The following is a 13614-nucleotide window of genomic DNA, read 5'->3' on the forward strand; positions in this document are numbered from 1 at the left end:
CGCTTTGTACATTCGGTATCACTTCAACTTCCGGTGGGAACACAAAGCACAGCCACAGTAGTAGCCGATCGAAGCAAAAGGCTGTTCTACCCTCACCTATGGACAACAACATATCCAGAAAGCAACTTAATATTCGATTGAAACCTCCTCTTGGATCGGCCAAAAAATAGAGAAGATACAGCCCATATGAATCTAAGAGCGTTATCATTACAGAACCTTCTGACCTTAATTTGCTGGATGCACCTGTCTTCCTGGCACAGGAAGCTGGAGATCGGGCACTGGTGGCTGGCCCTAAACAGCCACTCGTTCACAAATGAAGCTCATCTGTTGGACCGCTCGGGGTTTGGGCAATCCCACACAGTTCGAGCACTACGGGCCTTGATGACCGTAGAAAAGCTTGATATTATACTACTTATGGAAACAAAAAATTCTGCAGCAAAGCTGAAACAAGTGCAACAAATTCTATCCTTTTCACACTCCTATATAGTTGATCCAGTTGGTCTGGCGGGAGGATTAGCCGCTCTTTGGAATGATCCTATATCTTTAAAGATTATCACAGCCACACAATACTGGTTAGACATGTCTTGCGATCTAGGCCAGCAAAGAAGGAAAATTCGTCTTACCTTTCTCCATGCTCCTACTGATTTTCACCAACGCCAGGCGGTTTGGAATGACCTTAGACACATTCACTCCCACAATACCTTACCTTGGCTCTGTGCTGGTGATTTCAATGATGTCCTCTACCCTTGGGAGAAGTTTAGTAAGCGACCTGCCTTACAACAACGAATGCAGTCATTTCGAACCATGTTAGATGACTGTGCTTTCACTGAACTAGAAGGCAAAGGTTGTAAGTTTACCTGGCTAAATAATCGAGATGGTGAGGAGCTGGTCAAAGCCAAACTTGATCGGATGGTATGCTCGATGAGCTGGCGTTTAATGTTCCTTGCAGCTGAAGTGATTGCTCTGCCACCAGTTGGTTCTGACCACAGTCCCCTGGTTCTTAATACATCACCTACCATCCGCAAAGTGAGCCGATCTTTTATCTTTGAAGCCTTCTGGAATGATGACCCAGAATGCAGCCAAATTATTTCAACAGCATGGAATTTGCCGGTCTCACAACATGCTGATTTTCCTCGGAATGTCAGGGATGTTACAGTAGCACTTCAAAGATGGAGTCGTCGTAAATTCTCTAATGGTCATCAGCAACTACTGATCCTGCAAGACAGATTAAAACTCCTTATCAATCAGACGTCTCCAATCGATAAGAAACAGATATCACTTTTGAAAGAAGAAATACGACAAATCTGGCAAAGAGAGGAACAATATTGGGCCTTACATTCTAGAATCAAATGGCTTAAATGGGGAGATAAGAATACTTGTTTCTTTCATGCATCCACTATTCAGCGTCGACAACGCAACCGTATAACTGTTTTACAAGATGAAAATCAGCAGTGGATACGAGACATACCAGCCCTTCAGCATATGACTCTCTCCTATTTTTCCACACTCTATACTTCAGAGGGTTCTCGTAACTACCTCCCGCTCCTCGATCGGTGTAGTGCAGTTGTAACACCGGAGATGAACCACCAGCTGACCATTGCCCTTACCCTCGATGAAGTTCGTCAGGCCACTTTCCAAATGGCAGCCACCAAAGCTCCGGGACCGGATGGTTTAACGGGCCTGTTTTATCAACAGCATTGGGAAACAGTTAAAGACAGCCTATTTGACTTAGTCCAACATTTTATGCTATTTCAGGATATGCCTCCAACCCTCAATCAAACTATCCTCACCCTCATCCCTAAAATACCCCAACCTGAAACTCGGACCAATACCGTCCCATCGGTTTATGCAATTTCGCATACAAAGTTATATCCAAAGTGCTTGCCAATCGACTCAAACCATTATTGAATGATCTCATTTCTAAAGAACAATCAGCCTTTGTCCAAGGCCGTCAAATCCAAGATAATATTCTCGTTGTACAAGAAGTACTCCATCATTTCCGCACACACCAGACTACCACTACTTTCAATGCTATTCTGAAAACAGATATGAAAAAAGCCTATGACAGAATTGAATGGGATTTCTTAAGAGATTACCTACTCAAGCTAGGTTTTCACCCAAACTGGGTCGGTTAGATCATGCTTTGTGTTACTACTTCAACCCTCGGTGTTAAATTTAATGGAGAAATCCTCCCTATTTCTCTCCAACTCGAGGCTGCGGCAAGGTGACCCCATTTCACCCTATCTATTTATTCTAGTTGCAAATGTTTTATCCTTGCTCATCACTCAAGCTATCGGTTTGGCCATCTCAAAGGCTTACGTTTGAATCGCTGGTGTCCTACGTTATCACATTTATTTTTTGCTGACAACGCCATCTTCTTTTTAGCCTGGAACGACTTGAGAATGTCACAATCTAGCGGAACTTTGGAATATCTATTGTATGGCAAGCCGGTCGGTTGATAAATCGAAACAAATCTGGCCTCGATCTTTTCCAAGAACTGTCCTATCACCTTCTGACATCGTATGGCTGAGGAGTTTCGAGTTCCAATTTTACAGAGGTCAGGAAAATATCTAGGCCTACCATCGGATTGGGGACGATCATGGAAAGAAATGTTCTCATGGATCATTGCCCGAGTTAACGCTAAGCTTGAGGGATGGAAGGAGAAGTTCATTTCTAAGGGGCGTAAGGAAATCCTAATTAAATCTGTTATCCAGGCTATTCCATAGTATGCGATGATGATATTTCAGTTGCCAATTTCCATTTGTTCATCTATTGAGAAGTGTATTGCGCGTTTACGGTGGAGAACTAATCTACACGGGGAGGGTGCATTGGAAGAGTAAGGATGTTTTGCAAACTCGAAAACTCAAGGGGTATGGGATTTCGTGATTTGTTATCTATGAATAAGGCACTCTTGGGGAAGCGGGCATGGCGTCTATTAACTAATCTGATTCGCTATGGGGACTTTGTTTAAAGCTTTGTATTTTCGATCTTCTAATTTTCTGTCGGCTGTCCGAGGAAGTAGGCCATCATGGGGGTGGCAAAGCATTTTAAAAGGACGGGATACTATTCTACCAAATTTACGCCGGTCCATTGGCAATGGAGCTTCTATAAGCATTCGGGGTGATCACGGCTACCTATGGGCATCATCTACGGACCTACTTTTGCTCGTGAGGAACCACTTAAGGTAGCGAGACATTATTGATCAGCAGACACAATCTGGAAGATGTCATTTATTCGTCAATTTTTTGAAGAACAGTCGTTCAACAAATACAATCGTTACCTATCGGGCCACTATTTTCCCAAGATAAACTTATATGGTCAGCTACATCTACTTGGTACATACACGGTTAAAAGCAACTATCATGCACTTAACCAATCAGCCCAGCCACATCAAGAGTTACAGGGTTTAAGTTCTAACCGGACGAATCGCGCTCCGGCGCCAAATATGGTTGATGAAGATCACCCCCAGAGTCCGCATTTTCCTCTGGTCCGTCTGCCAGAATGCTCTCGCGACTCGTGCTAATCTCTTCTCCCGTCGGATTGTTCAAGACCCGTCCTGCCCAATATGTTGCCAGTCTGATCCTGAAACAATAGAACACTTGCTCATCCAGTGTCCATGGACGAAACCCATCTGGTCACACTCACAGATCGATTTGGCTTCATCAACCAGCTCGGTTTCTAGCATTACACAGTGGTTAATTGAGTGTGTTCTTTTACCTGATCCTTCTCCCCGGCTCGAGACAATTGCGACCATCTTTTGGCAGATTTGGAAGAAACGAAACAACTCTGTTTTTCGGAATCACTGTCCGAATCCCTCCATGGTCGTGGAATCGGCAATGGCCCAAGTACTCGCATATCGGTCTTCAGGTGCTGCACCCCCTCGATCGAGTTCAACATCTGGTATTGCTACTGTACAACCCGATCAACTCTGGCGACCTCCGGCAACAGGTGTTCTGAAATGCAATATAGATGGAAGTTATAAAGAAGGCTCCTCGGAAGGCTCTATGGCCAGTATCTGTAGAGATCATCGAGGCAATCTTACCGACATCTTTTCCGAAGTTTTCACAGCACACTCACCTTTCGAATCGGAGCTCCACGCGCTGAATCTGTCCCTCCAACATCTCTACCATCGAGGACTCCATCAAACCCCCATCGATCTTCATACGGACTGTCTTCAACTTGTTGAAATCGTGAACGGTCTTTGCCTGCCGCCATGGGAGCAGCGTCCAGTGGTTGAAGAAACCCTAATTTGGCTTTCCAAGTTTCCTTCCCTCTCTTTGCAACACTGCCGTCGCTCGGCTAACCTAGTAGCCGACTGGGCCGCCAAAGCCCAGTTAGCTTACCCGGCCCAAAGACTCTCTCTTTCCTTTCCTCTTCCGCTGGATCTACTTGATCTTTTTTATTCGGAAGCTTTAGCTGCAGGATGTAATCTTCCGCTTTAATCAATATATATGTGTTTTCATGTCAAAAAAAAAAAAATCGTCATTGATGCTATGAAGGACAACACCCTACAAAGGCTAGGGTTGTCTAATTGGTACGTTCCTAGTCCTTCTCCATTTAATGATGCCATTATGTTGGTAAGAGTAGTTAACCCCAATAAAAATTATGCAAAAGCTTGAACCTTCTAATCTAGGGAAGAATAATGAGAATAATCATGCTATGCTGGTTAAAATAACAAAATAGGTAACATTAATTTGAAAAAAAAATGGGTTGGTCCTTAACATGCCAATTAACGTAAATAACCCGACAAGACCGGTATCACTACCTAGGTGGGTAAGATGGCCAACCAAACCCACACTTAAACCCTATACAGTTTGCTGAAGAAGTTCGACAATAACTAGGGTTCGACTTCATGTTGTTATCATACTTGTTTATAGGAAACCACCTCCTGAATGGGTTGATAATCAATCTTTTTCAAAAGCTTTCAAAATGCCTAACTTTACCATTTTCACCAGTGAAGACAAGTAATTGACCATTCAACATATTGTTTGATTTATAGCCTAATGTGGGCAAACAGGGACAAATGAGTTTGTAAGACTAAGGTTATTCTCTTCATCTTCGTCGAAAACTACTTTCACTTAGTACACTAATTTACGGCCTAATCTGATGTGTACTTGGGTGGAGATGGAAAGACGATTTTATTATCAATTTTATAGAGCGATACCTAATAAGACTGGAAACCAAGTACGTAATCAGAGCTAGTAGTTGTGTCTCCCAAAAAAAAAAAAAAATGGCTTTCATTGGCCATGGGAATTTCAAGTTTGAAGAAGGAAATGACATGGATATATGAATTTTCTTTTTCTTTTTCTTCCTTTTCTTCAAAGAAAAAATCATTGTGCCCAACTTGAATTACAGCAAACAAAACTACATCACCCCCCATGGCGCTTAACTTTGGTTGCTCAATGAAGGTGTGTTTGACTTCAGTGCCTAACTTTGACGCTTATAGCTACCTAGGCACTTGACGACGGCTTTTCTTGTCAATGACATTTGCATTGAAAAAGAATCCCATAATGAATAACACATATGGTAGGCCTTATTGAGTTCAACAAAATTGGGAATTTACTGAAGAGAGGTGAGTAATGAAGATGCCAATGTCACTAACCATGAGAAGTGAACAAAGAAGACCATTGTTGTAATGGAAATGATGATTGAGACTGATAACAAGAAGAGAAAAATTAGTGATTTAACTTGGGTCATTCTTTGTTGGTATGGTCATGCTCTAATACCATGTGAGATTTCATAGGATTAATACCAACTGTCTAAAAATTTAAGTTGATAGGATGAGGAAAATCACACAAATATAAATACAATATAATGATAGACTATTCAAATGTTAAACTACATATTCATCTAACAGTTTAACATTTTAAAAACAATTGGCAATAATATTACAAAATTCAAATGGTGTTAGAGCAAGTGTCCTAAACTCAAAACTTCTAGGCCCCTATTTTGCCTCCTCAATTACATATTCCATGGGAAGAATTCCAAATAAATGCCTAAAGTGCCATCATTTTTTAATAAGGGCTTAAAGTGAAACTTGTTTCAAATAAGATTATTTTCTTAAATAAAAGTCTAAAGTGGATCTTGTTTTATATAAGGGCCTAAAGTGAAGTATTAGCCTAAAAAATGGCATGACCTCACTAGTTAGCTAATATATATATTTTTAATTTTCTTTCCTTTTTTTCTTTCTTTTTTTCTTTTCATAAAAAAGACAAACTCAAAAAAAAGCTTAAAAAAAACAAATAAATTAGAGAAACCCAACTGGGAGGGCTAGCCCCAGCCTTAGTTCCTAACCCTCCCCACTTATTCTTTTTTAAATTGTTAGCCTTTTTTTTTTTTTTTTTTTGGAAAGAAATAGAAAAAATAAAAATAAAAAAGAGTAAAGGACAAAAATACACTTAACTAACTAGTGAGGAAAGGCTTTCCTTTGAAACTAACATGATCACTTTAAACCCTTATTTGAGAAAACGAAAGCACTCTAAGCTCTTATTTGGAACAGATTGAAAAACTATGGAGGCAGGAAGAGATGTATTAGGATATGAGACCACATATTGGCTAGCTAAAATGGGAAATAGGAACATGAAGTAATTTTAGGCTACTGTATTTTTAGGCTACTGTTATTTAGAGAAGACAGCAAAATCAAATTTTTATGTTAAAATATAAACTAGTGTCGCAATTGTTATTTTTGGAAATAGCACATTGTTGACATCTACCAATCACTCTATGAGATAGTGGGTTTCAAAGATTTTCAACTAATTCTAGATCAATGCTCTTCTCTAGTTCAAGAGGGGAAGAATGATGCTCTACGGTCAGTGACGATAGAGGAAGTGAAAGAAGCTATTTTTCAAATGGGAGCATTGAAATCTTCCAACCCTAATAGGCTGAATGGCCAATTTTATCATTATAACTAGGAGGATATTCATTAAGAGGTGTCCTATTAGTAAAAGATTTCTTTCACTCAGGTACATTTATTGAAGAAAACTTCCATTTCACTCATTCCTAAAGTGCCAAACCAAGATAGTATGGACTAATTTAGCCTCATTAGCCTTTGAAACTTTAGTATTATTTCAAAGGTGATGGCTTGCCTGAAACCTTGGCTTCATGGCTCAATTGCTATTGAGCAAAGCACTTATGTCAATGGAAGGCAAATCTGAGACAACATTTTGGTTATTTGGGCACCAACTAAGGGTAAGGAAAAGGAAGGAGAAGTTTCAGGTAGTATTAAAACTAGATATACCAAAATTTATGATATATAGTGGACTATATTTTGTGGAATTAGGCATGGAGATCCATTATCTCTTTATCTCTTCATTGTAATGGCAAATGTTCTTTCCTTGCTTATGAACAAAGCAATTGAGGATGGGATTATTAGAGGAATTAAGCTAAAAAAGTTCTACCCTACACTTTCTCACTATTTGCCAATGACTCTTATATTTTTTCATGGATGGGACAGAATTTGGGTGCTATTCTGAACCAATATTGCTCTGCGATGGGTCAGTACATTAATTTGAGTAAATCTAGAATCTATTTCGATAATGGCTGCCCACTGATTTTGATAAGGAATATGGCTCAAGAACAGCGAATACTGGTCATAGAGAAGTATTTGGGAATACCCTTAGATTGGGGTCAATCCAAGAAACAGATGTTTGCATGGATATTATCTATTTCCTTCAATATGGACTACCAATGCAGAGGGCGTCTTCGGGGCACCAACAGAGTTAGAGTTGAGACGGTTGATGAGGGAAACGGACTGGCAAATAGCATTGGTCATATGTTGACACAGGGTTTCGTTAGGGTTTTAGTATGGCGAACTGGGCAAGTCGCGGTGGACCAGCTCCACAATGAAGCCTTAATCCGAAGCAGATTCACATAGAACTGGAGTGCAAGAATCAGAGTGAAGGAAAGAAGAAAATGAAATTTGAGAGGCTTCCGTTGGGAAATTGTGGATTTGAAACGTTCAAAACTTGTCTTCTCTTTGGGTCTATTGGGGAGTGCATATATTTATATAGGATGGGTAAAGAAACGCTTGAGAGATTGTAATCATGTGCAAACGATGGAAATCTTAAGGGTTGATGACTTATTGCCTTCATCAGTGATGGAGTATTCCATCTTTCTTGATAGAAATTTTGGGCAAGAAAATCAAAAGTCTCATTGAATCAGAGGTGGTAAGAAAAGATTGGGAATGCATGTGTGATTAAAAGAGATTGTAATAAAAAAAATTTAAGAGAAAAAATGATTGACCTTCCACAGTCGGACGTTACTTCCCCTGCGTGCATGGATCGTTGCTGGATCGTTTAAGGGAAAATCAAAAGTCTCTTTCCTCTTGCTCTCCAAGCCGGAGACGGAATCACTCCACAAGACACAAATTATTGTAATGCCATAAATTTCATTTTTCTTATACCCTCGTAGTTTGTATACACTATACTGGGTTGACCATAAATCACGGAGAAATGGTTCATGCACGAACATGCCACGCCAAAGCAAAGACCATCAGTCGTGTTTAATTCCCTCCAAATCATCTCTTTGACCATGTAACTTCTCAATGTGTGAAACGGGAGGCTCGTCCACGTTTAACTCTACTTCATAGTATACGTGAAAATGCATGGAACAGTTATCCGACAAGGCCTAAAACGTGTCCAATTCATGCATTTACATGTCTCACATGGAAAAGGATAGATATCAAGATTCCAACTTTTTGTAAGAAGGTTATTGGAAGATAGATAAGATTCAAATTTCGATATTGAAACGTGTAGGAGATAAAATGGAATTACTAAATTAAGTGTTTGTTTATAAGTTCAATATATGTAAAATAAATAATTGAGGATGTTTTAGGAAAGAAAAATAAAATTGTGATTCTTTAAGAGTAGGGGGTCATCTTTCTTTGCTTTATATAATAGAAATCAATTTATTATGCTTATGCACCTAAAAGTTACAGAATATTACATTATGATATGCAATAGGTTTTGCGACAACTTCTTAGGCTGTATTTAAGTCGTCTAGATTTCTAATCAGGATAAGACTAGAAAGGATATGAAATCTATGAATCGTGTTATATCGTATCCTCTATTTGACAATTGCAGTAATAAAGTCAGATATATTCACATCATATTATGTACATTGTTTGATATAAATAACATATTAGTATGAATGAACCAAAAATTTTACAAACGTATATGGTAAAAATCCCTATGATACTCTTACTTACTTTATTTTTATTATTTTATTTTCCCCTCTTTTTTAAATAAATTTCTTATTTATTTCTTTCTTCCCCCTCCATCATACTAATAAAATTTTATTAAATAGTAAACAATATTAATATACCTAAAATGCTAAAATAACTCAAATATGTAATAAATATAAATATATATTTATATCTATCTATCGAATTTGTATTATTCACATATATACATTATTTATATAGAAATATAATTTTTATTTTGTTAATTTAAGAAGTTTGTAATTTGATAATAACTTTCCTATGATGGATATTAAAAGTCATATCCATATTTATCACATCTCTTTCATGGGATAATTTAATCCGACTTATGTCTCCTTTATATCGACTTTATCTCGTCTTAAGTAGGCACCAAATACAGAATATGAAAAATTATTCTATTTCAAAAAAATTTCTAATTGCCAAACGTAGTCTTAAAAAATAAACTAATGTATCGTGTGTGCGTGCGTGCGTGTGAATGAAATTTGAGAGAGGCTTTGATTTGGAAATTGTGGATTGGAATAGTTTGAAACTTGTGAATTTTGTGGGCTTGTGAGAAGAATGTGAATGCTTGCGTGATTACATCACTTTCCCTACGCGCATGGCATTTCTGAAGTATATAGAGTTTTATGGCAGATCGGGTAAAATAAATCAAAAGTTTATTCTCTCACTTGGCAAAATAGTGTGATAACATAGAGAGAATAGCCTAATCAGTCTTAAACCCATTGTAAATATGCCTATTCAATTCTACACTTTCCAATATTATCAATTGAATCTTAAATTTTGATGTGAAATTCCATTGTAATCCATCTTTTGGCCAATTTTTGGGAGTCACTAATTTTTGGCAAGATGTCAAGTAGGATCTTCAGCAATGACTGGATCGCCACATTAATGAATTCAAACATCAATTAATTGAGATAACTACATTGAAATTTCCATATTTAGAAGCAAATTGGTCAAACTATAAACTTTGTATTTGAATTGTTATTCATACGATATAGGTTTGGGATTGATTGGACAATTTTTCCTAATAATATATTGTATTGTTTTATCATTAAAAATGAAAAAAATCGATACATAGTATATAGGATTATAAACTCCTAAATTGCCTATACATTGTATCGTGTGACCACAAATAATTAAAAAATGGAACATGGATGAACATGTCAATCATGTTAATCCATCCTTGTAACTTTTGGGTCCAATGGACCTTCCACAAAGGATGGGTTCAAATTAAATGGAAGACGCAAGATTTGCGACTTTAATGAATGAAGTAAAATCTTAATACTCGAGTGTATAGAATAAGAAGTTATATAGAGTTTCTGTACTCCAAAAAACTGACACATAAATTTTCCTTAAGTTTTCGTGTGAGTGACGATGTTTTTGTCCCACACTACTCATATGTATGCTTGGGAGAGTATTTTCCATCTAGGGGTTGGAGGAAAAGATTTCCAAATTCAATTTTCTATACTAAAAAATTATTAGGTGTGTTTGATGACCTCTAACTACATACGACTTAATTGATTATCTTAAGTGAAAAATCACTTATTTTTGGTAAGTAAAGAATACATTATTTAATTTAGAGGTGACAAATATTCAATAAAAATTAAAGTCAGACCAATTATATTGTCAAAACCTTTCAATAATACACACCATTCGCTGTTTCGTAAGAAAACGATAGAAGATATTGTCTAACTTTCATCTATAATTGCAGTGTTTTATTTTCAATTTTAGTACTCAAAAAAGACTTCAACGCTTAATATTCAACACTTAAATCTTCGGCACAAAATCTACGTTATAATCCAAAAATTTCACTGTCTTATTCTTTTTAAGTTAAGATTCCAGAATATTTCTTACTAAAATATCATGTCTAATAATGGCATTCAACTTGTTCTTCGGGTCCATACCGTAATACTTCCAATACGCTTTTGTAAAACCCAAATCAGTGCATCTTGCAAAGATGGGATTATCTCGAGCATTATAAGGTGGATAAAAAAATAAATAATGATAAATAATTCTCAATAGTCTGGAGAAAATAAAGGAATTACAAGAACGCATGGATATTATTCAGTCCAAAGCTAGGGAACCCTAAGGATAAATACCATATAAACCACACCACGATTGATCTATCAGTATGTGCAACCATAAGAATTAGAACGACCAACCAAGTACGTGAAAGAAAATCAGTTCGAGCTGCAATCGACGGGCTTGAAGGACAACTTCGAGTTCTGGGTGTCGTATCCGACCAAGTAGTCCATCTGCGACAAGTTGCCGTAGATGGACAGATCGCCCGAGGACACCGCGAAGCATATGACGTTCTCGGCAACCCGAACAAAGGAGTTCCCCGGATTCAGCTCCACGTCCGCGCCCTTGAAGTGGAAGGTCACCGGAGGAATGCCGAGCCCCTCATCCGTCGTGGCACTGTAACAGAGGCTGAGGACCTGAGTCGGGTCGGCCGTGCGGGTCAGCTTGACCTGCTTGACCACGGCGGCTTCGATCTTCTTGTAGAAATCTTGGGGCAGCAGCGTCAGGGTGGTGCCCGAGTCGATGATGATGTTCCCTTCGTCCTCGGAAGGGGAAGAGCCGGAGCTGAATTCTATCCTCGTCTCGCCGACGCTCACCGCTTCTAGGGTTAGGTAGTAGAAAGTCTCTGGCTCCTTCTGGATAAGAGGGGTGGAGACGGTGCCCCGGCCGGCGACCGCGGCATCGGCCCCGAAGTTCAACTTGCTAGATTTTCCGCCATCCGAGTAGAAGGGCACCAGGCAATAGGAGAATCTCCCGCCGGTGGCTGTCCCCAGTTGGGTTACGAGCGAGGCTGGGCCGCCGCCGAGCCCGATGATTCCGTCCACTTTATCGTCAAAGTTCCCGCCGTTTTGGCGTCCACAGCCGAAGACCACCCTGGGGAAGCTCGTGGCCCCGCCGGAGGAGGAACCTAGGGCGAAGGTCTCGGTGGCTAGGTTTCCAATGGTGTACGAACTATCGCCGTACGAGTAGGAATACTGGCATTGCCCCCCGCCGCACGAGGTCTGGTCGATCACGCCGCACTGCGACGCGCGGCACGAGACGGCCTTGTACGTCGAGGACTTGTTCGGTTCGAAGATCGGGCTCGCCTGCTTGAAGCAGTCCGTGCACGGCGCGCACTGCGTCCATATGAGATCGCTCCCCGTGTCGGCGATCCCCAGGATGGACGATTTCGGGGTCCCGAGGCTGACGTTCATGAGGTACTCCCCGTTGTTGGAGACGATCACCGCGGAGGGCGTGCCCGGGGCATTGACGGAGCTCGGGTCGAGGCGCTTGACGCGGGAAATGGACCGGCGGATCGCGTTGGTTACGTGCTGGTACCGGGTGTCGGCCGGGTTGTAGAATGGGGAATTCTGCGACTCGCGGTGGACCAGCTCCAAGGTGAAGCCATCGCCGGAAGCGGATTCACATGGAATCGAGAGTGCAAGAACCAGGGCGAAGGAAAGAAGGGAATGGAATTTGAGAGAGGCTTCCATTCCTTCAAAACTTAGTATTTTCTTTAGGGTTTATTGGCGGGTGCGTTATAGGGTGCGTTATATTTATAGAGGACGGACAAAAGAAATGGTTGAGAGATTGTAATATATGTTGCAAAAAAAGATGTGGGAAATCTGGTTATTTATTGCCCTTCATTGGAAGAGGATCCATTCAACGTTTCTTGATCGATATCTTGGGTAAGTAAATCAAGAGTCTCATTGAATCCGGAGGTGTCAAGAGGAGATTGTGAATGCATGCGCAATGAGAAAGAGATTGTAATATTGAAATTTAAGAGGAAAAGATCGATTGACCTTCCGTAATGGGACGTTACTTTCCCTATGTGCGTGAGAATTTTAAGGGGAATTAGAAAGTTTTGTGGGGGTGTATACGGTGGATCGTTTAAGGAAAATTGAAAAGTCTACTCCACGTTACTTTCCCTATGTGCATGAGCATTTCAAGTGGAATTAGAAAGTCTTGTGGGGCGGATTCGGTGGATCGTTTAAGGGAAATTTCAAAGTCTACTCTCTCTCTCTCTCTCTCTCTCTCTAATATCAATTGACGATAAAATTTGAAGTGTGGTATATAATTTAGTAATTTCACCATAAAATTTGAAATACTTCATGAGTGTACTGGTTTGAGATTTTTGGTAACTCAAAAATTCACATTTATCAATCAGTGAGTTATCGATGAGAATCGGCTACCACATTTGTTGTTTCCACTTTTTCTTTTTTGGGTGATGAAATATCAACATTGTCCATTTCATTTGATCCTTTACACATACGTGGGCTGTCAACAAGATGGAATAGGTCTAATTTGGGTCAACTTGAAAATGATTGACCCAAATCAATACATTTAACTAGTTTTAATCCATTTACATGTAATATAAATTTGGCGATTCATATCCA

General features: G+C 39.6%; 1 protein-coding gene and 1 long non-coding RNA gene across 3 annotated transcripts; both read right to left on the reverse strand.

The window, feature by feature from the left end:
* Window positions 1-3444: 3444 nt before the first annotated feature.
* On the reverse strand, window positions 3445-4451 carry LOC108957379. Of its 2 annotated transcripts, none has more exons than XR_005551642.1 (3): window positions 4078-4451; window positions 3718-3953; window positions 3445-3631 (listed from the first exon to the last, which is right to left on the reverse strand). It is a non-coding gene; the product is annotated as an uncharacterized LOC108957379 (long non-coding RNA). The 2 variants fall into 2 exon arrangements; XR_005551641.1 differs by having other exon boundaries at window positions 4043-4451.
* A 6946-nt stretch (window positions 4452-11397) lies between these two features.
* Window positions 11398-12711, reverse strand: LOC120293732 (aspartic proteinase CDR1-like). Its single transcript, XM_039313458.1, has one exon. The coding sequence runs from the start codon at window positions 12709-12711 to the stop codon at window positions 11398-11400; it is 1314 nt and encodes a 437-aa protein (XP_039169392.1).
* Between the last annotated feature and the right edge of the window lie 903 nt (window positions 12712-13614).

Source organism: Eucalyptus grandis, chromosome 5, assembly GCF_016545825.1.
Source record: "Eucalyptus grandis isolate ANBG69807.140 chromosome 5, ASM1654582v1, whole genome shotgun sequence".
Classification (NCBI taxonomy): domain Eukaryota; kingdom Viridiplantae; phylum Streptophyta; class Magnoliopsida; order Myrtales; family Myrtaceae; genus Eucalyptus; species Eucalyptus grandis.